This window comes from Colletotrichum costaricense (genome assembly GCF_030867565.1).
Source record: "Colletotrichum costaricense strain IMI 309622 chromosome Unknown Scaffold_6.1, whole genome shotgun sequence".
NCBI lineage: Eukaryota > Fungi > Ascomycota > Sordariomycetes > Glomerellales > Glomerellaceae > Colletotrichum > Colletotrichum costaricense.
This window is the reverse complement of record NW_026848235.1, coordinates 96,303-120,595: the sequence shown is the minus strand read 5'-3', so window position 1 is coordinate 120,595 and position 24,293 is coordinate 96,303. Positions and strand designations below refer to the sequence as shown.

Sequence of the window (24,293 nt, the reverse complement as noted above, 5' to 3'; positions counted from 1 at the left end):
GCCGTTCTCGTGCCATTATTGGTGGTTCTCCATGTTTGTCTAGCTTGTGGTGCCGTTCGTTCGTTCGTTCGTTCGTTCATGCCCCGTACCATCAGTCGATCCCACCTTGCCATGCCTGTTCAATCTGATTTCCCCATGGAAGCGTCATCCTGGTCTGGGGTCTCCAACCGTTCCTGATCCGAGGACTGAAGCACTTGCGCGCGCTATTGGATGCTCGTTTGTGTATTTAATAAAAGCGGTAGCCCTTCCCTCTCAATGATGCTGGTTCCTGTCTGTCCGTGACATTGTTCTTGTACAAGTGGAGCGTGAGCTTCACAAGCCCGCAGTCATGGCGTTCGTCAACCTCAAGTCAATCTCCCTTGTGGTCCTATCGAGCCTGGCACCTTTGATCTCGGCATTGGGACAACAGCCGATCGTCTCATTCGAGAGTGCTTCAGGCAGCTTCCAGATTGCCGGAGGAGATGTCGGAACAGGCCAAATTCTCGTATCAGACGATGATTACTGGGGCGTCATTCGGGCAGCAGGCGACCTAGCCTTGGATTTTGGTCGGGTCACCGGCACAAATTATACGCTCAGCAATGGCGGAAACAGCTCCAAGCCTGCTCTTTACACCTTCTCGCCAGTGGATGTCACCAATAACACCGTTGTGAGTCTCCTTCCTGTGCCGCAGTCCAAGTGGTCTGAGTCGCTCTGGAGAGCGTTTCCTTAAAGAGAGGATGGTCGCTAATCGTTGACCACAGTACCGAGTTCTAGACGAACAGTCATTTTCCGGTCCCAACTACACCAATCCAGCCCCCGATCGCACCGTTGTCATCGTCGGCACCATTGGTCATTCAAAGGTCATTGACAGCCTCATCAAGGCCCAGAAACTCAATACGAGTGAGATTGAAGGACAATGGGAGTCATTCGTCAGCCAACTGATCGACGAGCCCATTCCGGGATGCTCCCGGGCCCTTGTCATTGCCGGTAGTGACCCTCGAGGCACCATCTACGGCATCTACGACGTCAGCGAGCAGATTGGGGTCAGCCCATGGTACTTCTGGGCCGATGTGCCGTCCAAGAAAGCGACTGAGATCTACGCTCTGCCCGAACGTAAGGTCCAAGGATCTCCTGCGGTCAAGTACCGTGGTTTCTTCATCAACGATGAGCAGCCTGGTCTGTCCAGCTGGGTTTCGTAAGTCAGTTCCATTCTCTTGGGGAGAAAAAGGCTAACATGCCCAAAGAACCAAATGGAACGACACCTGGAATAATGCCGCAGGGTACAACTACCACTTCTACAGTCTCGTCAGCGAGCTTCTCCTGCGTCTCCGTGCCAACTACCTCTGGCCTACGCTCTGGGGAAGCATGGTCTACGTCGACGACCCGCTAAACCAACCCCTCCTCGACGCATACGAAGTCGTTCTCGGTGGCTCTCATACCGAGCCTCTCATGCGCGCTCAAAACGAGTTTAGAACATTCTACCAGGGCCAATGGGCCTATAACCTCAACAACAAGACCATTGACGACTACTTCCGCTACGGCGTGCAGCGTGCCAAGCCCTACGCTCGCAACAGCCTGTGGACGATGGCCATGCGCGGCACGGGTGATACCGCTATTGAGGGCAACTTGGGAGTCGAAGGCATCGTCAAGATGCTAGAGGAGCTCGTGGCCAATCAGCGATCGATTATCGAAGAGGGACTTGGAATCGACAGTGCCTCGGAGGTTCCGTCATTGTGGTGCCTTTACAAAGAGGTCCAGTCGTACCAAGAAAAGGGCCTCGTCGTGCCCGAGGACATCACTCTACTGTGGGCTGACGACAACTGGGGCAATGTCCGAAGGCTACCACTGGTAAACGAGACTGACCGGAGCGGTGGTGCCGGTGTCTACTACCACTTTGACTATGTCGGTGACCCGCGCGACTACAAGTGGATCAACACGATTCAGCTGGAGAAGACGGCGGAGCAGATGTCTTTGGCGTATGCCCGGAATGCGCGCAGGATCTGGATTGTCAACGTCGGTGACTTGAAGCCGCTCGAGATTCCCATCAGTCACTTCTTCGACCTCGCCTATGACACCGAGAAGTGGGGGGTTGACGGCACTGGCAAGTGGCTCGAGGCTTGGGCAACCAGAGAGTTTGGCGGCGACCACGCAGGCAACATCACGGACATTTTGACGCGGTATGGCATGTACGCTGCTCGCAGAAAGTACGAATTGGTTGAGCCAAACACATACTCAGTCATCAACTACAACGAGGCAGACGCGGTTCTGGGCCAGTGGGCCACCCTCCGCGAGCAAGCTCAAGCCGTCTACGATGCCCTCGCTGAGGAATATCAGGCGGCTTTCTTCGAGATGATTTTGCATCCCATTTCGGCTGGCGAGATCCTGCACAAGATCCAGATCAACGGTGCGAAGAACCAGCTGTTTGCAGGACAGAAGCGCAACCTGGCAAACGATATCATCGACGAGTCCAGGAAATTACTCGATGCGGACGCCGAGCTGACTATCCGATGGGATGAACTGCTCGACGGAAAGTGGCAGCATATGCTTGATCGTGAGTTGAAGAACCAAAAGCTCTTTCTGTTGTGAAGGGTGCTAATATGACGCGCAACAGAAACCCACCTCGGATATGATGGTTACTGGCAACAGCCCATGCGTAACACGCTCCCAGATATGCGTTATGTTCAGACAGCCTTCCCATCTCTGGGTGGCCAGATTGGTGTCGGCGTCGAGGGGTCCAACGCCAGCGTTCAAGGTGACGACAAGTGGCACACCAACTCCGCCAACGACCTCGCCGTGCCCCCACTGGATCCCTACGGGGCCATCTCGCGCTACTTTGAGGTGTTTACCCGTGGCAATACTGCATGCCCTTGGACGGCCAGCCCTTGGCAGCCCTGGGTCAAGCTCTCCCAGTATAATGGCACGGTTGGCGGCAACAATGGTACGGACAGTCGTGTCTGGATCTCGATCGACTGGGAGAATGCGCCGACAGCTCCCAACGCGACGCAAGTGTACATCAATGTTACGACGCCGTGCAAAGGCAAAGAAAAGTACGCTGGATCAGGACAGAGAGTCATCGTGCCTGTTGTCAACCGGGCCGTGCCGTCCAACTTCACCAAGGGTTTTGTTGAGTCTGATGGACATGTTTCCATCGAAGGACCGCACTACCAGAACATCATTGAGCCCAGCAACTCTGCCGGGTCGAGCAACAGCAGCAGCAAACTCGAGTATCACTTGTTTGAGAATTACGGGCGCACGTTGGGTGGGATTGGACTGTATCCGCCCGAGTCGGAGAAGGTCAAGCTGGGTGAGGGACCGGCGCTGGAGTACCAAATGTACCTCTTCAGCAACACCAGCAAAGCCAACGTCACGCTGTACATCTCACCCACATCCAACTATCTCGGGGATGGCAACCCTCTCGAGTATGGCATCTCGCTGTACCCGACCGGTGGAAGTGCACCGCAGCCCAAGACAGTGCAACCGGTGGGCAAGACGCAGGGGCAGAACATGCCGGATGGATGGGGCTATGCCGTGGGGGATGCGGTCTGGGGACTCACCGGCAACTATACGACAACGTCTTTTAACGTGACGCAGGAGGGCGCGTATACGCTTCGCGTGTGGGCGCTTCTGCCGAACATTATCGTGCAAAAAGTTGTGGTTGACCTTGGTGGTGTGAGAAAGTCGTACTTGGGACCTCCCGAGAGTTTTTTGCTTGGACGCGATGAGCAGGGCGCCGTCAAGCGGACCGCCTTTACAGAGACACCGGGAATTGTTGGAGGGACTGCGGACTAGAAATAGTCACATGCTTGAGCATGGAGTATTGGGTGTTTATGTAAGTAAGGTGAGAAACAAAGTGAACAATAAGAAAGTACCTAATGAAACGATTAAAACCACAACGGGTTGGTGTCTGATGAATTTTGAAGTTTGAAGTGGATTCAAATTTATCCCGGCTTTTCCCATCTTCGCCCAACCCTTCACTCCTGACATGTTTCGGTGTGTACCCGTAGTTCTGGTCCTTGGGGCGTTTCTTTGCCTTTCTTTGTCCTCCCACTGCGGTGATGTTTTTTTATTATTGTTTGTGGCTAGTGGATTTGACACCAGCCTCAGCTCATATCAGCCACGTGAGTCCCACAGTGTCCCGTTGTTATCAGATGTGGCTCAGGCGACAACATCCATTATCATTCGTCTGCTCACTGATGGTGGTGGGTTCGGCAGGGGGATTGGGGTTAGCGGATTCGCTTTTGCCTCGCTAAAAAGGCTCCCGGTCGTCGGGGGCAACGGCGGCAGCTGGCGGGTGGGAAAACAACAAACGTCAGTCACAGCACACGGCCAAACAGCACGCACACAGCCCAGAGTGTGTACACCGTCAGCTCAGATCCGCCCAGCCCAGCCCGGCCCAGCACAGCTCAGACAGACAGACAGACAGACAGAAACAGAGGGACCCTTCAAATCAAGACATTTCACGACCACCTACCGTCACTCCTCATCTCCTAATCTCTTATCCAACTGCAGCTCTCTCCTTCCTTCCTTCCTTCCTTCCATTCCATCACCACCTCGCCCTCACCCTCACCCTCACTAACCACCCCCCCCCCCCTTCTCCCCTTCCCCCACAGCAGCTCGTGCTTCTTCTCTTATTCTTCCCCAATACTCTTTCGTACTGCACATGCTCGGCCCGCGCTGCAAAGCGGCTTTGTTTATTTCTTGATTTACACCCCCCTTTGCTGCACCACTTGACTTGGACGTGAACTCGGACTCGAAGAGCTCTCTTTCGCGACTTGCTCGACAGTCTCCTCGAAGCCGGCAAACGGGACTGATCCGAGTCACTTCTTTTCTTCGCACAACAAAACACCCACACAATACAGACAGCATCGCAATAGCTAGCAATCATGGTTGTCGATCCGAATGCCGCCTCCATCACGGTCGCAGGTTCGTCTTCCTTCTTCTTCTTCCGTATCTTAATCCACTCGTCGAGCGCAAACGCTAACCTTGGCCATTCGACAGTTCGAGTACGACCATTCACGATCCGAGAAGCAGCACAACTGTACGTCAAGAACCTGTAGCAAAGCATGGGAGAAACCAAGATCAACAATACTGACAGGGCTGCGTGCAGAACCCGCAATGAAGAAGGCACAGTCTTTCTCGGCGATGGCTCGCTTGCTGCCGCACCCCCAAAGCTTCAAAGAGGCGGTATCAGACCAGTAATCAAGGTCGTCGACGACAGATGCCTGTGAGTATCCTACCTGCCACTGCGGTCTCGTCTCGCCCTAATACCCTCTTCCACAGAGTCTTCGACCCTCCCGAGGACAACCCCGTCCACAGATTTGGAAGATCCGTGGTTCCCAACGGCAAGAAGGTCAAGGACCAGACCTTCATGTTTGACAGAATCTTCGACGACAATGCCACCCAGAACGATGTCTACGAAGGCACAACAAAACAGCTCATCGACAGCGTCCTCGACGGCTACAACGCCACAGTATTTGCCTACGGCGCAACTGGTTGCGGCAAAACACACACCATCACCGGCACATCACAACACCCCGGGATTATCTTCATGACAATGCAAGAACTCTTCGAGAAGATCACCGAGCGAAGCCAAGACAAGACCACCGAGATCACCCTCTCCTACCTGGAGATTTACAACGAGACCATTCGCGACCTGTTGATCCCCGGAGGCAGCAAGCAGGGATTGATGCTGCGCGAGGATTCCAATCAGGCCGTCTCTGTCGCCGGCCTGACAAGCCATCACCCCAAGAACGTGCAAGAGGTCATGGACATGATTGTGCAGGGTAATGCTTGGCGTACAGTCTCCCCGACAGAAGCCAACGCTACCTCATCTCGATCCCATGCAGTTCTGCAGATTAACGTCTCGCAAAAGGACCGCAATGCCTCCGTCAACGAACCCCACACCATGGCAACCCTCAGCATCATTGATCTTGCTGGCAGCGAGCGTGCTAGCGCCACCAAGAATCGAGGCGAACGTCTGCTTGAAGGCGCAAACATCAACAAGTCTCTTTTGGCCCTGGGGAGCTGTATCAATGCCTTGTGCGACCCTCGCAAGCGCAACCACGTACCATATCGCAACAGCAAACTCACACGACTCTTGAAATTCTCTCTCGGCGGCAACTGCAAGACTGTCATGATTGTCTGCGTCAGTCCTTCAAGTGTCCATTTTGACGAGACGCAAAACACCCTTCGATACGCGAACCGGGCAAAGAACATCCAGACCAAGGTGACTCGTAACGTCTTCAACGTCAACAGGCACGTCAAGGACTTTTTGGTCAAGATTGATGAGCAGATCGCTCTCATCAACGAGCTCAAGGCCCAGCAGAAGGATGCAGAGAAGACGTTTTACGCAAAGTTCCGCAAACAATTGGAGAAGCGCGATGCGATCGCTCGCGAGGGTGTGCAGCGTCTGCGTGTGGCGTACGAGAATTCGGCCAATGATAGACGGGACAGGATCAACAACATGAAGAAGTTGAGGGCCTTTGAGCGACGGATCAGCCTGCTTTCTGCCTGGGTCGCTTCTTTCGATACCGTCTGCGACCAACGAGGTGACGAGGACGCGATGCCCGCGACTCTTTTGGCCATTCGCAAAACCGCACAGGGCATCATGGTAGAGCTGGAACACAGCCGCCACCACATTCATCAAAAGCTGGAGAACACGAACTGGGAACGTGCTATTGATACCGCTCTCCACCACAGCATCAAGCAATTGCCCGGAGGCGAGTCCGATGCGGCTGAGATCGATACTTTGAGTCGAGAGGCTGAGCTGCTCAAGGCCAACTTTGGCAGAGAAGCTAGCCACGAGGTTCTCGAGATGGACAAGGTTGGCGATGCTGCCATGATGCAGGTTCTTCTGACGGCGCAATTCGACATCCTGGCGTCCCTCGAGGATACACTAGCGATGAACGAAGAGGATGCCGTTGCACACGCCAAGCAAATCATCAACCGACTACTAGAAGCTGGCTTCTCGGCCGCATCCCATGTTGTCAAGCCTGATGGTGCCATGATCCCCGTTGAGAAGTTCTCTCCCAGGAAACAGGGTACGCCCAAGCGTAAGAAGGCAGTCGTCAACAACACCACCTCTCCCATCCGCCAGCCAGCCTTTGTTCCTCCAACTGAGCCTACACCTCAGCCTCATGCGTCTCCCATCAAGTTGTCTCCACGCCGTAGAAAGGCGGCGGCTCCGAGGAGTCCCCGTAAGGGAGTCTCATTTACGCCGGTGAAGAGAAAGTCGGAAGCCAAGCGAGGCGTCCGTTGGAGGGATGATGAGACAGAGTCAGGATTGGCCGACTTTGAGAAGACGCCCAAGAAGTTTGAAGCAACGCCGGAGCACACATCACCAGAGAAGGGACTGAGAATGCCTGCTCTTCCCTCATACCTGAGGACAGCATCACCCAATCCGGGTAACTCGGGCTCTGACGACAGCCCGACTCTGGAACTCCCCGAGTCTTCATCCATCCCTCCCGCCAAACCCAATAGGTTCCAGGCTGGCTTCCTGACCAAGGGCCGTATCTCGTCGATAGGTTCTGGATCACCAACAGTGCCAATCCCGACCATGTCTTTGCCTCTCGGCTCCTCTCCGTCATCAGACAGCGGAGATCAAGTTGCTCCGTTGCGCGCCCTGGACGTGCACCGTTCTTCGAACTTGTCGCCTCCGGCTTTCCGCTCTAGAATCGCGAGAGCCAGCCCTCCTCCGAGAACGTCACTCTCCGGCAATGTCTCTGCCGATGAAAACAACCCCCCTTCACCGCAGGGGCCGTCCGGATCAGAGTCAGAATCACCTAGCATTGACCCTAGAAAGATTCGATCGGCCTTGCACTCGATGAAGAAGGTCCGCGGCGAGCACCGACGCGTGTCGTCCATAGGAGGGACGGCGGCATCAAATGCAAGACGTATCTCGTCTGTGAACTCAATCGGCTCCAACCACCGCGCGTCGGCAAGCTTTTCCGGCCCTGTGGCTAGCAGCACGAACGGAATTTCTCGATCACGACGAGCCAGTGCAGAGCGAAGGCTCTCACCGCCCATGGTCTGCTCACCTCCTGACTTCAGGAACGATCGGGCATTCACGGCGGGGCAAGCAAGGCGCATGCACTTGGGAGGCAGCTTGAGGCTGGAAGGAGGAAGCCCGCAGGCGCCTCAGCACCGAATGGCTAGCGCCGACTTCAAGAACCGTCGCATCACAATCGGGAGCCTGGCAGCGACCGGTAAGATCGAAAAGGGACATGCACCTAGGCCCAGCGTGGCAGGTTGGCGTTGATTTTTCATTCTTTGGTTTCAATCATACCCACTTGGCTTGGTAGTTGTCGCAATAGAGGCGATGGGGGTGTCTTTGGTTCACCTTCCCTGTTAGGATAGGATCCTTGTTTTTTTCCCTCTCGTTGATGGGCGTTGGGCACACTTCGGATCTTAATCTCAGAGGGTTCTTTTAGTTTGTTTCCAGCCGGTTGGCAGGCCTCGCCGAGGGCCATTGTATGGTTGTTGTATCAATAGGTTCGGGGTAGAGCATATATTCACAGTTCATCTGATAACGATTCTGAACTCAGCAACTCCGCTCCCCCGCGTTGTGCGAGTGGTATAATGGTGACAGGTGCTGAGAAACAAATCGCCGGGTTCACAGTGTCATTTTGCCAAGCAGCCAAGACACGCCGCTCCGAAGATCCCACACAGGGCATGCTGGGAAAACGTGGATGCAGACATGCAGCGAGCCCTGAGGTCACGTCCCTCCCCGGATTTGTGCCAAGACTGACGCACGTCGGCATGCAACGACAGTCCGATAATGCGAATATGTCGTGTGTGAGACTCGAGTGAGTTGCGAGAGTTGAGACTGTGAGACTGTGTGACCTTCGGGTCTGTGAGATGAGAAAATCGAATTGGACCTTCCGTCGGCGCCATGTCATGCTGCTAAAAACAGCACACTTTGTACCAGCAGAACCTCATAGTTTGGAGCCTCATGATGAGACTGAACTCAACGGCCGAGTTCTGCCGAATGATCCGCTCACTGTGGTCAATAAGGCATGAGGCCGTGGGAAGCAGCAAGGGCAGCGCACAACGCCATGAGAGTCAACGGTACTCCGTACCCTCATTCGAAACGAAAACGCTCGCTGTTTCATATAGTTTGTGGTAATTGATGAGTGGGCTTCTTCGTTTCCATCGCCGATGAAAGCCAGGAGCCAGGAGCCGGGTGAGGCATTTGTATGGGAAATGGGAGGAAAGACAAACGAGATTTGAATGCAGACTTGCAGGAGTTTTTCTCTCGGGATGAGGGGGTACCGGGCAGAGTTCGCCGCCGGGCGCGTGGTCAGCTTTGGAAAACGCGAAGGGCTAGAACACCGTCAGCTGTATATGTGTTGCAGGCGCGCGCCGAGGCTGTCTCATTCAGCAGGCCAAGACAGATCGGATGGCAGATGGAAGTGGCCAGCGAGAGTAAGAGAAGACGGAGCTCGCGACATCATTATCATCATCGTCATAATCAACACCAACTCTTCCTGTCTCTGTCTCTCTCTATCTCTCTCTATCTCTCTCTCTCTCTCTCTCACACACACATACTATCAACAACATCAAGTGCAATAAGACGTTAAACTAAGCACCATCTCCGTTGAAGGGGCGGAATGACGGAGTGGGCCAGCGATAAAGGCAAAATAAGTGATGGCATTACCTAAGTTCCCCTGGCATGGCCCTGGCGGTAACGTAATGAGATTTCCCCTTTTCCTAACAGGACCGTTGAGCCAAAGGATGGTACCCCCTCTCGGTCTGCCACTCTGCCACTCTGGCACTCGTGCCACTCACAGCCGTTCCAGGGGAGACCCAGGTCGGGGTAGCTGAGAGTTCTGCGACGGCGCAATCTTATTCCAATCATGCTTATTCGGCTGATTTTCACCAACCGATGCTTATCGCGTCGACGGCAGAAGGGGCGGGTAGATTGCGATATGTGATGAGCACGAGGCGAGTGGCTGGCCGCTGTCGAGAGCTCTCTCTCGCAATGCCACTATGCCTGGCATTTGAATCACTGATTGATGATCCCTTTTCTCCCATTTGCCTCTTTTTTTTCTCTCTTCCTTTCTTTTGTTGTTGTGGTGTGTACCCTATTACGGATACCACCACGGACACTTCTTCGATTCTCTCATCTCTTATCTCTCTCATAGTATGGAGACCGGCTGAGTCGGCATCGCGTTTAGGCCGTAGTTGAGGCGACTCTCGGGGCTATCTTCAGCTCATTGAACGATTGAGCCCCTCTCTTGCCTCATCGACGGCGATGACGACAAAGTTCTCGGAGACATAGATCAAATGAGGAATGTGAGAAGAGGCCCTCTCAAAAGTTTCACGGGCGCAATTAAGAAACAAGCTGGAAAACGGATGGTTCAGTCGACCCCAAAATCAATACGCGCGAACTTTTGCAAAGGTAACCCCAGTCCGCCTGCTGAGGCGCCAAATCCGCGAGGTCCCAGTCTCTATCAAGAAGTTGAATGCAACCGGAACAGGGTCCAGGCCGGAATAGCCGCAGCACGTCATGACAGGTCAACACCTCTCCCAGTCTCATTCACTCGCAAAGTCGGGTGATTTCACTCACAAGTCACAAAACTCACTTTCAGTCACTCATCGCTTGGTTGGCAAGGCAAGGTAGCAGTTGGGGCCACAGGGCAGCATCGCCAAGAAACATCGCCAAGATGGCAGCAAACAGCCGAAACCCGCTCAGCTGGATCCCGCGTTGACACAGAGAATGTGCAAAGAGACAATGGAGTTGCGGCGGCAAGCGGCGTGATCCCCCCTTCAACCCCCCCTGTCCTGTCTGTTCCCCTTCGCTTCAGCCTTCATGTCCCTCTTTCTCCTCCACCTCCCCCCTTGGGATTCTTCCCCCCAGAAACCTAGAAAACTCTCTTTTCTTCCTTCCCGTCTTGGCCTCGATCTCGTACCTGCTGCGGCCCCAGACTGGGCATTTTCTGGGCAGGCATGGAATGAAGCCATGCCCTCAGGGGATTGAGCAATCGAAGGGTTCGCAAGGTCGCAATCGCCAACCTCTGGGCGCGCATGCGGGATTGCGGGTGGGGACTTGGCGGTAAAGCTTGTTTCCATGTGCCGAGGCGCATCAAGAGCCAAGAAGACCAATGGAAGAGACGGGATGGTCGTAGGTTCGCCGTCAGAACACCACCACCACGCCGCCGCAAAGCATGGGTTCGCCTGCTTGCTGTCTCGACGTACCAGCCAAACCCTCGACCTTTCCCGGAGCCCCAGCGGACTTGGACCGTAATGTGGCCTGGCTGACTCCCGGAGCCATGTCCCGGAAAGGTAGGTGCTTTCAACGTCGACTCGAGAACGAGGGACCACTCTACCACACGGCACCACTCAGGACCGGCACCGGGGCTATCGCGAGGGTGGATGGATCATGGAGTGATGGACTAGAATCAGATCGCTTTAGACGAGAATACCTCGTCTCGCCTCTGGATTGGTTGGTCCCGCCCTCCGCCGGTGCTCCTCTCCCCGCCGCGGACCCCCCTCCATCAGCTCGGCTCCATTCATATCATCTGCTTTTGGTGCCTTGCTGCTTGTTTCCTTGGCCTTATTCCCCTTTTCACTCATCTCAACTTCCGGCCTTGGATCCAAGAGCGGAGGACGGCGGTGCGTCGACATTCGACAAACAAGCCTCGACTCGTTCGACCCTTTTGCCCGACCTGCTCTTTTCCATCTAGTCTACAGCTGCTGGGAACTTTGTGCCAGTGACAAGCTTTGGTCAAAAGTTCCCATAACCCTTCCCACCCCCTGGCCGGGAATAGGCTGGTCCTTGGGATGGGTTCCATCTTCCACCATTCCATGAGCTCCATGGCGGAGAGACAGATGGAGCTACGACCTTAGTTGAAGAGCTCTAGACACTAGAGTCTATCAGTCCCCTGTTCGAGACTAGCCTGCCCGTTGATGGCTGCCGCAAGTAGTCAACTGCTTGTTGTTCCTCCTTGGTGATCTACACACTACCGACTACCGTCCCTTCTCATCAAATCTAGCCCCTCTGTTCTCTCGAATCATGACGCGCAGTATCATCGTCCTTGTCGGCGCGATATGGAGTCGCGACAGGCAGCCTTGCTATTGCACGATGCTCCCTCTTGGAAGGTGGTATTCCCCCACGGCTAGCTTGTGCCGCACACCATGATGGGCCCTCCTTCACGAGTTCCCCCCTGCCTGTTGTTGTTGTTGTTGGCCTTGACATATCCAGAGACGGTGATGTTGGCAAGGACTGCGAGTAATGTCGCCATGATCCATCCTATCGCCCCGAGTTGCCGTCCCCGGTCACAGAGTCCAGACACCATCTTCATAGACTGGACGATGACGATATAAACCATCCCAACTCCCCGTTGATCATCCCATCTCTCCTCCTCATCCTCATCGGTCATCTTCCAGTCCTCCTCCTCGGTCCTCATATCCTCTTCTCTGCTCCTTTCCCCGGCTTCACTAGCTTTCAGTCATCTCACAATGACTGGCTCATCCTTCGTCTCGGCCCTCACGGCCGGCCTTGCCCTGGCCTCCTCCGTCGCCGCCCTCCCCGCTGGTGCCCAGCAGGAGAGAGGCTTCACCGTCGAGCAGATCAAGAACCCCCGCTACGTCCGCTCCGGTCCCCTCGCCCTCGCCAAGGCCTACCGCAAGTACAAGGCCCCTCTCCCCGCCGACCTCGCTGCCGTTGTCGCCAATATCAGCTCTGCCGGCCTCGTCGAGCGTGCCACTGGCAGTGTCGCTGCCAACCCCCAGGAGTACGATGTTGAGTACCTGAGCCCCGTCCAGATCGGCACCCCGGCCCAGACCCTCAACCTCGACTTCGACACCGGCTCCTCCGACCTGTGGGTCTTCTCGACCTCCACCCCGGCCAGCCAGCGCAACGGCCAGACCGTCTACGACCCCTCCAAGTCTTCCACCGCCTCCCGCCTCTCCGGCGCCACCTGGTCCATCTCCTACGGTGATGGCTCCAGCTCCAGCGGTATCGTCTACAAGGACACCGTCACCGTCGGCGGTCTGACCGTTACCGGCCAGGCCGTCGAGGCTGCCTCCACCGTCTCGGACTCCTTCACTTCCGAGAGCGACCTGGACGGTCTCCTTGGTCTCGGCTTCAGCAACATTAACACCGTCTCGCCCACCCAGCAGACCACCTTCTTCGACACTGCCAAGTCTAAGTTGGACTCTTTCCTCTTCACTGCTGACCTGAAGCACGGCACGGGTAAGTACTCGCTCACATTCTCACTAGATGTGGTATCAAGAGATGGGACAGCTGATACTAACACATTGAACTTATAGCCGGAAAGTACAACTTCGGTTACATTGATAGCACCGCCTACACTGGTTCCATCACCTACACCTCCGTCAACTCCGCCAACGGATGGTGGCAGTTCACCTCCTCCGGCTACCAGGTCGGCTCCGCCAGCTTCGTCTCCAGCTCCGTCACCGGTATTGCTGACACCGGCACCACCCTTCTCCTCCTTCCCCAGGCCATCGTCACCGCCTACTACGCCAAGATCACCGGTGCCAAGTACGACTCTTCCCAGGGTGGTTACACTTTCCCCTGCTCCGCGACCGTCCCCTCCTTCACCTTCGGCGTCGGTACCGCTCGCATCACCATCCCCGCCAGCTACATGAACTACGCTCCCATCAGCACCTCCACCTGCTTCGGTGGCCTTCAGAGCAACGCCGGCATCGGCATCTCCATCTACGGTGACATTGCCCTCAAGGCTGCCTTCGTTGTCTTCAACGGCAGCACCAAGCAGCTTGGCTGGGCTGCCAAGACCCTCTAAATGCTTAGAGAACGCAGCTTCTGAGCAACAGTCATAGAAGAGAGAGATGGACGATTCAGCAAACAGTAAGCCCGGGTGATCTGGATTTGAGGACTGGACAAGAGAAAGAGAACTTAGGGTTGTTTGCTTAATTGTTCATCAGGACAAACCATGTGACGACTTGGTCACTACTTCTTATACATAATTCTTATTCGTAGCATATTGGCGGACATTTATGAGCGATGATGACGGAAATATAGTTGCATTGTCTATATTGAACAATATGACTCAGCATTTGAATGATGATTAGATCTGTCCCACCCGTTTTCCGTGTGCATCGTCGACAATGGCCTTTTCCGTATGAGTGATTCGTTTAAAGATTAGTATCGCTCCTTACTGATCCTTTTTCCGAAGTGCCAAGAGTTGAGTCTTCCCCCTAGACGCGTCGTGTTTGGACCGCTAAAATGCAATTGGGAGTCGTCCTCCACAATTACAGCTCAACTCATCGCTCACTAGCACCCACTTCCGGCCGCACTCTCCCATCTGAAATTTTCATTCCTCCAATACAAACCATGTTAGCATATACATAAGGGTTCCTTGGCACGCGGCAAGCCATGGGTTATGCCAAGGTCCTAGCATCTCTCCCACCCAGGTCCTAGAATCTGCCCAGAGCGGCGCGGCCGTCCGGCGCGCTTCGTTGCGCTGGGCGCTGGGCAAAAACCCAAGACAAGGAATATGGGAGTGGAAGAATATCGTCTCTTCTCGGGCTCAAGGAACCGAGGTGCAGATGGTGGCTGATGAGAAGGGGGAGAGCTGGCTGGCATCGGTGGATGGTTTCAATGCAGGGCTGCTCTGCCAAGGGAAACGAACCAGGGGAGGTAGGTGAGTTGGTGAGCCTGACGAGGAGGAATGATTTCACAGTGAGCGAAACTCTGCGCGAGAACGTCCTCTTCTCATCTCTTTGATCATCGCAACGGGACGGGCTTCATCACAATCAGAACCATGTCTCTCGTCTTTCTGAGGATCAAAGTCCTCCAATGAAATGGGGGATTGGGGGCGAAATACGACATACTGAGTTTTTGCGATGACTCTTGGCACAACTTTGAAATGAGGGTCGAATATCTACTGTATGATGATCACTGTAGAGCTCTACCGTAGAAACTCACGCCGTTCGAACTTGCGTTAGCCCGTGCTAACCCTGCTAGTGTTCCGTACCTAGCCCTTTCGGGAGGTCAATTCTCGTGATTATTTAGCAGCGCTATACCCAATACGGAAGGCGGTAAAGGGTTATTTTTCTATTTTTTACTCCTTCCTAATTACCTATTCGCTACTGCCCACTGCTTACTACTACTTACTAACCGTACCTCCGCCCATCTCTACTACCCCTATCTTTTTACGAATTATATTACTAAATCTATTACTAATTATACTATTAATTATACCGTTAATTATACTTCTATTATATACCTTATAATGCCCTTACGACGGGCCCTTGCCGAAAAGAGCTCGAATATTATAAAAGAGCTAGAGCTAGAGCTAATTATACTTTTAATAGCTAAGTGCTACGGGCTAGCTCTTGCCCTTATTAAAAACTAGAAATATATATTATAAAGTAGCTTAGTTAAGCGCTACTATTACTATTATACTTACTAGATTAAAATTAACTTTTTAATATTTATAAAATATTATTATATAAGGAAGCTTAATAAAGAGGTAATTAACTTATTAAGGTTATATTAGGGCGAGACTAAGCTTTTAGGAATTTATAGATATTTTATATATTAAAAAGCTATAGATTAATTTAAAGTCCTTTAAAATATAATTATTATTTAGTATTAAAACTATGATTTTATTATTAATTAATTCTTTAATTATACTTATTATTTATAATAACCTAAGCTTAAAATAGCTTTTTATATTTCTTTTTATTAATAATATAATAAGGGGAAGCTCGTTATTATTAATTAGTTTAAAAAGAACGCTAAGTAAATTTTTACTTAGTAAAATTTAAGTAGTAAATATATTTTTATTTTTTTTCTTAGTTAGTTTTGCGGTTTTTAAAATTATATAAGGATTACTTAACGTTAACTTACTAAGTAAATATTAAAACTACTTATTAAATATTATAAAGTTATTAATAGCTTTTTTTTATTTATTTAACGAGTTAATTAAATAAGCTTAGCTAAAGTAAAGCGGTTAAACTTTAGAGATTTATTTAGAAGTTTAACTTATTAATTTCTTAACTTACGGATTTTTAACCTCGACGAGACCTTAGTTCTATTTAAGTATTTTAATAATTATATATATAATAATATTAGGGCTAAGATTATAGTTAGTAAGAATAATTATAATAACTAAAGTAAGTAGTAAATTATATTTATATTTTATATATTTACTAATAATATATAGCGGATTAAACCGAAGATTATTTTTTATAATAAGCTCGTAAAAAAAGGAGGTTAATTATAAAAAAAGAGGGCTAATTATAAATTAAAAAAGTAATAATTAAGTTTAATAAGACTATTTATAATAATAAGTACTTATTTAAACAATAGATTAAAAAAGAATTAGTAATACTAATTAAGGGTAATAAGTATTTTTTAGTTATAGACGTTATTATTTTTTATAAAATAGATTCTATTTTTATATAATTATATTAATATAATATTATACTTTACTTTATTTTATTAAGGACTACTTCTCTTTTTTAACTTTTTAATACCGTAATTAATAAGCCCTTTAAGTAATAGCTTTTAAAAATAACCGACGCTTATGTACTTAATAAAAAAAAGAAAAGTAATTAGTTAGTAAAAAGAGCTTAAGTAAGAGACTAATATAAAAATGATAATAATTATTTAGATAGTTATTATAATAGCTATATAATTAGTTAATAAAAAGGGCTTAATAATTAGCTAGGCCTTTTTATAGTACGGAATATTTATTTAGCTTAATAATAACTAAGTTAATAAGATTTAGATTAAAAACGTACTAGCTAAGGCTATTAATTATATTAAATAAGAGACGTTATAAGAGGAGATTTTAGACTATATTATTTAAAATAACGGGCTAGAGTATATTTTTATAATAGAGGATATTTATAATAATATTAATAAATAGTATATTAACTTAATAATTTAATTACTTAGTAATTAGGCTATTAAAAGCTAGGGGCTACTTATATACGTTTTTTAATTAACCCTTTTACCTATTTTTACTAATTTAATATAAAAAGCTTAAATCCGTTAAGTTTATTAAAATAATTATTAAATTAGATTAATTATAAGTCTAGCTTCGATAGTAAGCTCTTATTAATCTAATTACTTAAGATATTAACTTATATTAAAATTATATAGCGGCTATATTTACCTAAATTAGGTAGTATTACGGTTCTGCTAAACTGCTAATAGGGTTAGCACGGGCTAACGTAAGTTCGAACGGCGTGAGTTTCTACGGTATTTCATTTATAGTATCTAATGCTGTGTTGGACGCCGGAGATGGAACTTCGGCACTCCAAGGTTGGATTGACTATGACCAAGGGCCCCGTAATCGTCCGACGGTCTCCCGCCGTCTTCACAGAACCCTTCAGTGCCGGGGACCATAGGCTTTGTCTTGCCATTGCATTAATGGGGTGCCATCTGACGTGAAAATACCGGGGAGGTGATGTGCAACAACCTGTGGCTCACCACCTAGACCTAGCCAATTGCGTTTTCTCGATGCGCATCTCTCACCATCCCGTCAACGAACCAAGTTCATGTGACTCTTCTCCACCGTACATCAGCTCTAGATCTGGAAGTCGAGGACGACAACTTGGCGATCTTTCGATGAGGTCGCCGACACGGCAATGGCGAAGATGGACAAAACATCTTCCTCCTCGAGTCTTTTGCTGTCCACGAGCGGCTCGCCCATAAAGCCAACACCACGCTAGACCTCTACTGACTCAGCATAGTCTTTTGCTTTCGATGACTTGAGGATACGGAGAGATGAATTGGTCGGGTCGGGTAGAATCAGGAAGAGGTCACCAGTTTTGCTGATGGCTAGGCGGCCGCGTCGAGGACTGGGTACTGGCCCGATGGCACGTTGAGTCCATTGTCCTGCGCAAGAGTTCTTGTTAGCTGAAATTCTTGGGAACGATCATAATGTATAAGAAAGGCTGTGTGTCGTCATCTTGCCATTAGGAGATCGATAGTAATGCTTCCATAGATTCTCTGCATCCATCGTGTCGCGGTTGAGAACATGCACCCCACCGTCCTGATCGACTGCCTGTGCCTCTTGATTTGTCAAACCTCGCCCCTTGGGGATATCAAAGGCAACAAGACCGGGGCAATCGGGTGTGATCGAGCCTCCATCTCTTAGCAAAGCAATGGTCTTGTCGTGCCCGTTCTTCCATGTGTAACCCCCGTCGTCGCTATAAGCATAACAGATGTTATAGTTATTATCGGCGCCATTGGGTCCGGCTTGTTGCTTGTGTTTCGTATCTAGAGGATCATCCCATCCGTCATAGTGTACGAAACCGCGATACACCCATGTGATATGTAGCTTACCATCACGGTAGTCCATGCCATGAACGTATGGGTTATTCTGGATGCCTTTCAGGTGTTTTCCAGCATACTCATACAATCCTGTTGCGGCATGGTATATGTACAGGAGATCATCTCCAAGACCAGCTTTGCCATTCCTTATGGAGAAGTACATGTCGTTGCCCAGGACACCGAAACGTGGGTAGGTCACGTAGCCGAAGTTCTCATGAGGTTTCGTAATGCCAGGAACGTAATCGAGAGTCAAAGTGAAGACGTCTTTGGTCCATCGGGATAGTTCTGGATCACTGGCAATGCCCTTCATGGAGCGCCGATACCTCAAGCTTGGGAATCTGTTAGCGACGGTTATCCTTTTCTTATGGTTATGCAACTAAAAGCTGTCGCATGGACTGAGAATAAGAAGCAATCCTACGTGTCACAGTGATGGTCGTAAGATAGGTGGATGGTGCCATCGCCTGGACAGATGCCCATCTGCACGGTATTATGGCCATCGTCAGTGGTCTGGTGATAATCGTCGAAAATTATCGTTTGCCACTCAGAGTTGGGTAGTTTACGCCGATTCATGCAGACGAAGAGAGGTTCTCGCTGAGTGTCATCGTTTAGACTTGAGGAAGAGCAGCTACTGTAGAACACAGCATATTGCCAACCCTTGAAGGAGATGATGGCGTCCTGCTGGAACGCGTTCCCGTTGAGAACGCATTTGCGGTGAGCCGGGTCCCGGCCCAATACAGTGACCCCAGGGGTTTGAAGACGATGCACCTCGATGAGTGACATACCGGCTCGTCAGCGCAGGCAGGTCAGGGACAAGCAAAAGCGGGGTGACTTGGCTCGAGCTGGATTATCTTGGCGTTGGATGTGAGAGGTGGCACAGGAATGCGCGGGCTTGGTGTGGCACGATTGAGGGAACGGGAGTGAAAGGACAAACGCAGAGGCTCATGGAGTGGCTTGCATATGTTTTCAACGTCGGGTCTTGGAGGACGAAATTCTTCCGTCCCGTCTCTATACGAGAATCGTTCGCGATGACGATACAGCGACGCGCCGACATTGAGTCGAGATTGTAGTACCAGATCAAAAGATTCCCGATAGTTCATGGACTAGGATAACTTCACAGTCCACTTGGGGAACTCTAATCATGTCTGAAGGCCACGAGGCAGCCGTGAAGGATGCGCGCCCGAGTCCCATAGCCCTGGCCTGCGACGGTACGGCACATTGCGGACTATTGGTTCATGGATAGCTACAGCTGCAAAAGAGGCGCCAACAGAACCAGTGCAGGGCATGACAGGCCTAACAGGGCCCGAGGACTCGGGTCCGGAACCAGACAGACATAAAGGGGAGGGATTGTTATGTGGCATCGCATGATATTGGCCGAAGGCGACCGGAGTGGCTCACTTAGCGTGTGGTGGCTTGAACATATCTGGAATATCTACAGCTACATGTACACTTGTTGACGAATATGAAATTGAGCCAACTATCAAATACGAGAGTAAGTCAACGTACGTGCCAGAGAAAAATTGGAAGGCTTCAAAAATAGAGTGTTGACAGAATCAGACTAGAAAGATCCGGTCCTTCAGGTCAGAAACGCGGATTAATTTTTCCCTCAAATGAATGAGCTTCATGGCTTGTTGCCAAGCCTTAGGATCCAACGCCACAAAGTCGGGGTGGTGTCGCGAAAGATGGGAATGGCCGTTGGAACCCCAGACTCAAATCGTGTTTGGCGGGTGGTTGGTCGAATCACGATCTCTCTTACCTTGGCTGGAATAGTCGTCAAGGTTATCAAAAAAGTGCCAGATCGAGTCTGAGCTTAGACAACAAACGAGACAGATGCCCAACAAGAGTCCAGACTGTGCCTTCGCTGAATGAAGACATCTACGGACGAGCTTAGTCTGAATATGGTCAAGCGTCAACTGAGAGGCGCGATCTACTTTGATAGACTCTTTCTTCGTCTCTTGACAAAGTCAAAATGTTGCTTGTTGACTTGCTGATGTTGTGTTCGCCCATGAGGTCAAGTCTGTCTGTGCCACTTCACTAACCTCCTCAGGCTCCTTTTGACCACCCCCGCGATCTCCAACACATCTCCACCTCTCCAACCCCATTTCTCCTACCCGCGTCCTTACTCCGCAGAATCCACCGTACGGGGATGGGTCGACAAATGGGCTACTGGTTGGAGCAGAAACCAATCCGGGACGTGGGATGAAAGTGGGAGGCGCCGGACCAAGTAGGCTCTACGGAGTACCTACTTATCAAGAGACGGCCTACATAGTACTTAAACTGTCACTGGTCGTCAGAGACTCTTTGGCCCTTGGTGTTTGTGTTCCTGTAACCCTGTATGGATACATCGTCTCATGCCCGGACTTCCCTGTCAGCGCATACGCAGTGAAGAGGAGACTAAACCAAGTCCAGCGCACTAAATGTCTGCTCCCTGGTCTACACTCTATTCGTACAGCCAGTCATGGCAGTCTAACTCTACGGCCCACGTCCTTATTTCTTTGCCTTTTTGCCTCGTCCCTCTTTCTCCACCTTCGCCAGTAGCCTAAATGCTGTGATGGGGGAGACAACCAGAGACGCATCTTCCAGCAAATCACGCGCCTTGCTCGTTGCAAGGAGCGGTCCACATTTCGGCGACGGAAACCACAACGAGAATAGCCACAATTCGGAGAGCCGTTCGTCCTAGCAAGCATACGGATACTTTATTCTTGCTCCGCTGTGCGTACCGAGTACTCTGTATCCTATCCCGGGGCACCTGGGGAAGGACGGTACTCTCCTCTGGGGCCCCAGGGAGCCACGTCTATTACTATTAAGCTTGAACTGTCAGCATGCGCCCCTGGTCTACAGCCAGCAGGCGGTTTGTTTCTTTTATTGCTATGATGAAGAATGTCAGGGCATCTGGGAGGTAACCTGGGAGACAAGGTCATCCATCTTTTCATCTCATTACCTTTACGCCGCATTCAAGCTTCCCCACAGCTCCCTTGTCAAGTTTATGGTTTGTATACCTAGATGAACCGTGAGAACCATACTTTGAGACTACCGGCCGCGACGAGCTCAAGGTCATCACGTATCCGAAGAGTAGGTAGGATGCGCACGTGGGTGCTTCCATCTTTCACCAAAGTCTTTCTATGGCTGCGATGTTGGTCTCTCCTGGATTCGCACACTCGTAAACCCGAGCGTCGTTCCTGTCGTCCATCTGACTACGGAGTACTGCGTAGAGTGCTGTCCGTTCTGCCTTTAGCCTGCCAAGCCTAGTTTCTGAGACTAGCCCAGCTATGCCATGCTTGTTGCTGCATCCCATCCGGCCACCTCGATGGTCGACCACCACCACCACAGTTACCACACACCCCCCAAGATGCTTGCCGTATCCCACCCTTTGCCGGAAGCCTCCAATTGCACGACCTGGTCGGCTGATCGCAAAACCGAATAGGTTCCCCTCTCCCAAGAGCCAAGCCGTTCCTCTGCCGCCCCCGGCGGTCCAGCACCATCGGGCTGCCCTCTCCGTCCCTTCTGAATGGCGGAAAAATCTCATGGACAATTCACCGTCCGTCTTGGTACTCGTTGAGGCTCGGTTTTCTGGGGTTTTGAAGCACAGATGAGCGGACGAACGAGCTACACTAGACAAGATAGGATTGCAGCAGGGGTTCTTTGGGTTCTGGACGGGCTGGGAAACGCACAGGATCGATTGCGACCATGGCTCTCCGAACAGTTACTCCTCACCAGCACCTCCAATCCCCTTTTCCTCAGGGTACTTTTTGCTACCTACTATGTACATGTGAGATGGCAAATTGCTGACTATTCTGGGAGTGAGGGGTCCCCGGGTTTCCATCCATCTGGGGAAAAGACGAGGGTCCAGATCAGCAAAAGAGGGAAAACACCATTAGAGATTTCCGATATATCAGGGCCGGCTGCCCACACCCTCAAATCCTCGCTTTCTTCTCTTCGTCGCTTCGTCTCCTCATCCAGTCCTCAGCCCATCACCCACCCCTCATCACATCTTGAGCTGACTCACCTTGGCTCGAGATTCAACCATCACAGGGTGTCGTGCACATCGGCCACCAGTCATTCAACTGCGATAGCAACACCAACCCCGCCAGAGCCTGGCCGTGTTGTGAAGAAACCAACCGCCCAACATGACGACGATGCAAAAGATTCTCAAGAAGATCGTCCACAATGAGTCCATGGAGACGGACCCCGCAGAAATCTACGGCTGGAGAGTCTTCGCGCTCGCCGCCTCCGCCTGCTTCGGCGCCATGTCATTCGGCTGGGATAGCTCCGTCATTGGTGGTGTCGTTGTCATGGAGCCCTTTAAGAAGTAAGTGTCGACTTGGACAGCATAAATCATCAAGTACCAATAAACTGACTTATCCAACCATAGCGACTACGGACTCAAGGATGCCAAGCCCGTGGAAACTGCCAACTTGACCGGTAACATTGTGTCCACTCTCCAAGCCGGATGCTTGGTCGGTGCTCTTCTCGCCTCTCCCATGACAGACAGATTCGGTCGCAAGTGGTGTCTTGTTACTGTCGCTGCCATTATCCTCGTCGGCGTTGTCCTCCAGGCTGTCTCTTCCGGTAGAATCGCCGCCATTTTCGTCGGTCGCTTCATCGCAGGTCTCGGTGTCGGCGGTGCCTCTGCCATCAACCCTCTCTACGTCTCCGAAAACGCGCCTCGTGCCATTCGCGGTCTCCTCACTGGCATGTACCAGCTATTCATCGTGACAGGAGGTATGATTGCCTTCTGGATCAACTACGGCGCCGAGGTCAACTTGACGGGAAAGACCATGTACATCTTTCCTCTCGCCATCCAGGGTCTGCCCAGTCTGCTGCTTCTCATCTGCATGCTCTTCTGCAACGAATCTCCCAGATGGCTGGCCCGCCAGGACAAGTGGGAAGAGGCCAAGAAGATTCTCGCCACTCTGCGTAACTTGCCCGAGAACCACCCCTATCTCGAAGATGAGTTCCAGGAGATTGTTGACCAGCTCCAACATGAGAGACAGCTCATTGGCAACGCCACCTTCAAGAACCTGCAAAAGGAGATGTGGACCATCAAGGGCAACCGCAACCGTGCTCTTATCTCCATCTTCCTCATGATCTGCCAGCAAATGACGGGAACCAACGCCATCAACACCTACGCCCCTATGATCTTCAAGAACCTCGGTGTCACCGGTCGCTCCACGCCTCTTTTGTCAACCGGCGTCTACGGAATCGTCAAGGTTCTTGCCTGCATCTGCTTCTTGCTCTTCATGGCCGACTCTCTCGGCCGTCGTCGCTCGCTTCTCTGGACTTCAATCGCCCAGGGCTGCTGCATGTTCTACATCGGTCTTTACGTCCGCATCTCCCCACCCATTGCCGGAGAGCCTGTGCCAGGTGCTGGCTACATGGCCCTGGTCGCCATCTTCCTGTTCGCCGCATTCTTCCAGTTTGGCTGGGGTCCGGCCTGCTGGATTTACGCCTCTGAAATCCCGGCAGCTCGCCTTCGCTCCCAGAATGTCGCTCTTGCTGCTGCTACCCAGTGGCTCTTCAACCTCATCGTCGCCCGTACTGTCCCGAACATGCTGGCTACTGTCGGTGCTCACGGCTACGGGTAAGTGGTTTCTGGTTAGACCTTCCTTCAAATGAACATTCAACTAATGTTTGTGACAGAACCTATCTCATCTTTGGAAGCTTCTGCTTCTCCATGTTCTTCTTCGTCTGGTTCTTCGTCCCCGAGACCAAGGGTATCTCCCTCGAGCACATGGATGCTCTGTTCGGTGTCACCGACTATGACTCTGACAAGAAGTTGAACCACGACAACCTGAGCGAGACCAAGGGCTCCCCCGCCGAGATCCAGGTTGAGTCTACCAACCCCGCCCACGCCCACGTCCGCAAGGAGTCGGCCTAGGCGGTTATGTTCGGAAGGAGACATGATGCTAGGATTTGTGAGGAGATGCTATAATGTCAAATGACGGAAAGGTGTAAGCGGGTTCGATCTTAGATGAGATTTAGAAAGGGGTTGAGATGCGTAGTGGGAAGTGGCCCCTAAGCACCTAGTTGCGCCATTTGATAC

At 51.2% G+C, this 24,293-nt stretch overlaps 8 protein-coding genes across 8 annotated transcripts; 6 read left to right on the top strand and 2 right to left on the bottom strand.

Moving 5' to 3' along the window:
* Nucleotides 1–328: 328 nt before the first annotated feature.
* Nucleotides 329–3,768, top strand: CCOS01_06250 (immunoglobulin I-set domain-containing protein; the record flags this gene model as incomplete). The annotated part of the gene is made up of 4 exons (XM_060454420.1): nucleotides 329–646; nucleotides 741–1,174; nucleotides 1,224–2,530; nucleotides 2,591–3,768. 4 exons carry the CDS (start codon nucleotides 329–331, stop codon nucleotides 3,766–3,768), a joined length of 3,237 nt encoding a protein of 1,078 aa, XP_060314120.1.
* Nucleotides 3,769–4,862: 1,094 nt separating this feature from the next.
* Nucleotides 4,863–8,236, top strand: CCOS01_06249 (kinesin motor domain-containing protein; the record flags this gene model as incomplete). Its single annotated transcript, XM_060454419.1, has 4 exons — nucleotides 4,863–4,902; nucleotides 4,978–5,017; nucleotides 5,087–5,203; nucleotides 5,260–8,236. The coding sequence occupies 4 exons, from the start codon at nucleotides 4,863–4,865 to the stop codon at nucleotides 8,234–8,236; spliced, it is 3,174 nt and encodes a 1,057-aa protein (XP_060314119.1).
* A 3,859-nt stretch (nucleotides 8,237–12,095) lies between these two features.
* CCOS01_06248 (uncharacterized protein) lies at nucleotides 12,096–12,386 on the bottom strand (the record flags this gene model as incomplete). The annotated part of the gene is made up of 1 exon (XM_060454418.1): nucleotides 12,096–12,386. The coding sequence occupies one exon, from the start codon at nucleotides 12,384–12,386 to the stop codon at nucleotides 12,096–12,098; it is 291 nt and encodes a 96-aa protein (XP_060314118.1).
* A 52-nt stretch (nucleotides 12,387–12,438) lies between these two features.
* CCOS01_06247 (endothiapepsin) lies at nucleotides 12,439–13,745 on the top strand (the record flags this gene model as incomplete). The annotated part of the gene is made up of 2 exons (XM_060454417.1): nucleotides 12,439–13,174; nucleotides 13,252–13,745. The coding sequence occupies 2 exons, from the start codon at nucleotides 12,439–12,441 to the stop codon at nucleotides 13,743–13,745; spliced, it is 1,230 nt and encodes a 409-aa protein (XP_060314117.1).
* A 3,759-nt stretch (nucleotides 13,746–17,504) lies between these two features.
* Nucleotides 17,505–19,033, bottom strand: CCOS01_06246 (uncharacterized protein; the record flags this gene model as incomplete). Its single annotated transcript, XM_060454416.1, has 4 exons — nucleotides 17,505–17,601; nucleotides 17,662–17,815; nucleotides 17,969–18,582; nucleotides 18,672–19,033. 4 exons carry the CDS (start codon nucleotides 19,031–19,033, stop codon nucleotides 17,505–17,507), a joined length of 1,227 nt encoding a protein of 408 aa, XP_060314116.1.
* Nucleotides 19,034–20,801: 1,768 nt separating this feature from the next.
* On the top strand, nucleotides 20,802–20,930 carry CCOS01_06245 (uncharacterized protein; the record flags this gene model as incomplete). Its single annotated transcript, XM_060454415.1, has 1 exon — nucleotides 20,802–20,930. One exon carries the CDS (start codon nucleotides 20,802–20,804, stop codon nucleotides 20,928–20,930), a length of 129 nt encoding a protein of 42 aa, XP_060314115.1.
* Nucleotides 20,931–21,253: 323 nt separating this feature from the next.
* CCOS01_06244 (uncharacterized protein) lies at nucleotides 21,254–21,843 on the top strand (the record flags this gene model as incomplete). Its single annotated transcript, XM_060454414.1, has 2 exons — nucleotides 21,254–21,322; nucleotides 21,463–21,843. The coding sequence occupies 2 exons, from the start codon at nucleotides 21,254–21,256 to the stop codon at nucleotides 21,841–21,843; spliced, it is 450 nt and encodes a 149-aa protein (XP_060314114.1).
* Nucleotides 21,844–22,377: 534 nt separating this feature from the next.
* Nucleotides 22,378–24,128, top strand: CCOS01_06243 (uncharacterized protein; the record flags this gene model as incomplete). The annotated part of the gene is made up of 3 exons (XM_060454413.1): nucleotides 22,378–22,559; nucleotides 22,623–23,831; nucleotides 23,891–24,128. 3 exons carry the CDS (start codon nucleotides 22,378–22,380, stop codon nucleotides 24,126–24,128), a joined length of 1,629 nt encoding a protein of 542 aa, XP_060314113.1.
* Between the last annotated feature and the right edge of the window lie 165 nt (nucleotides 24,129–24,293).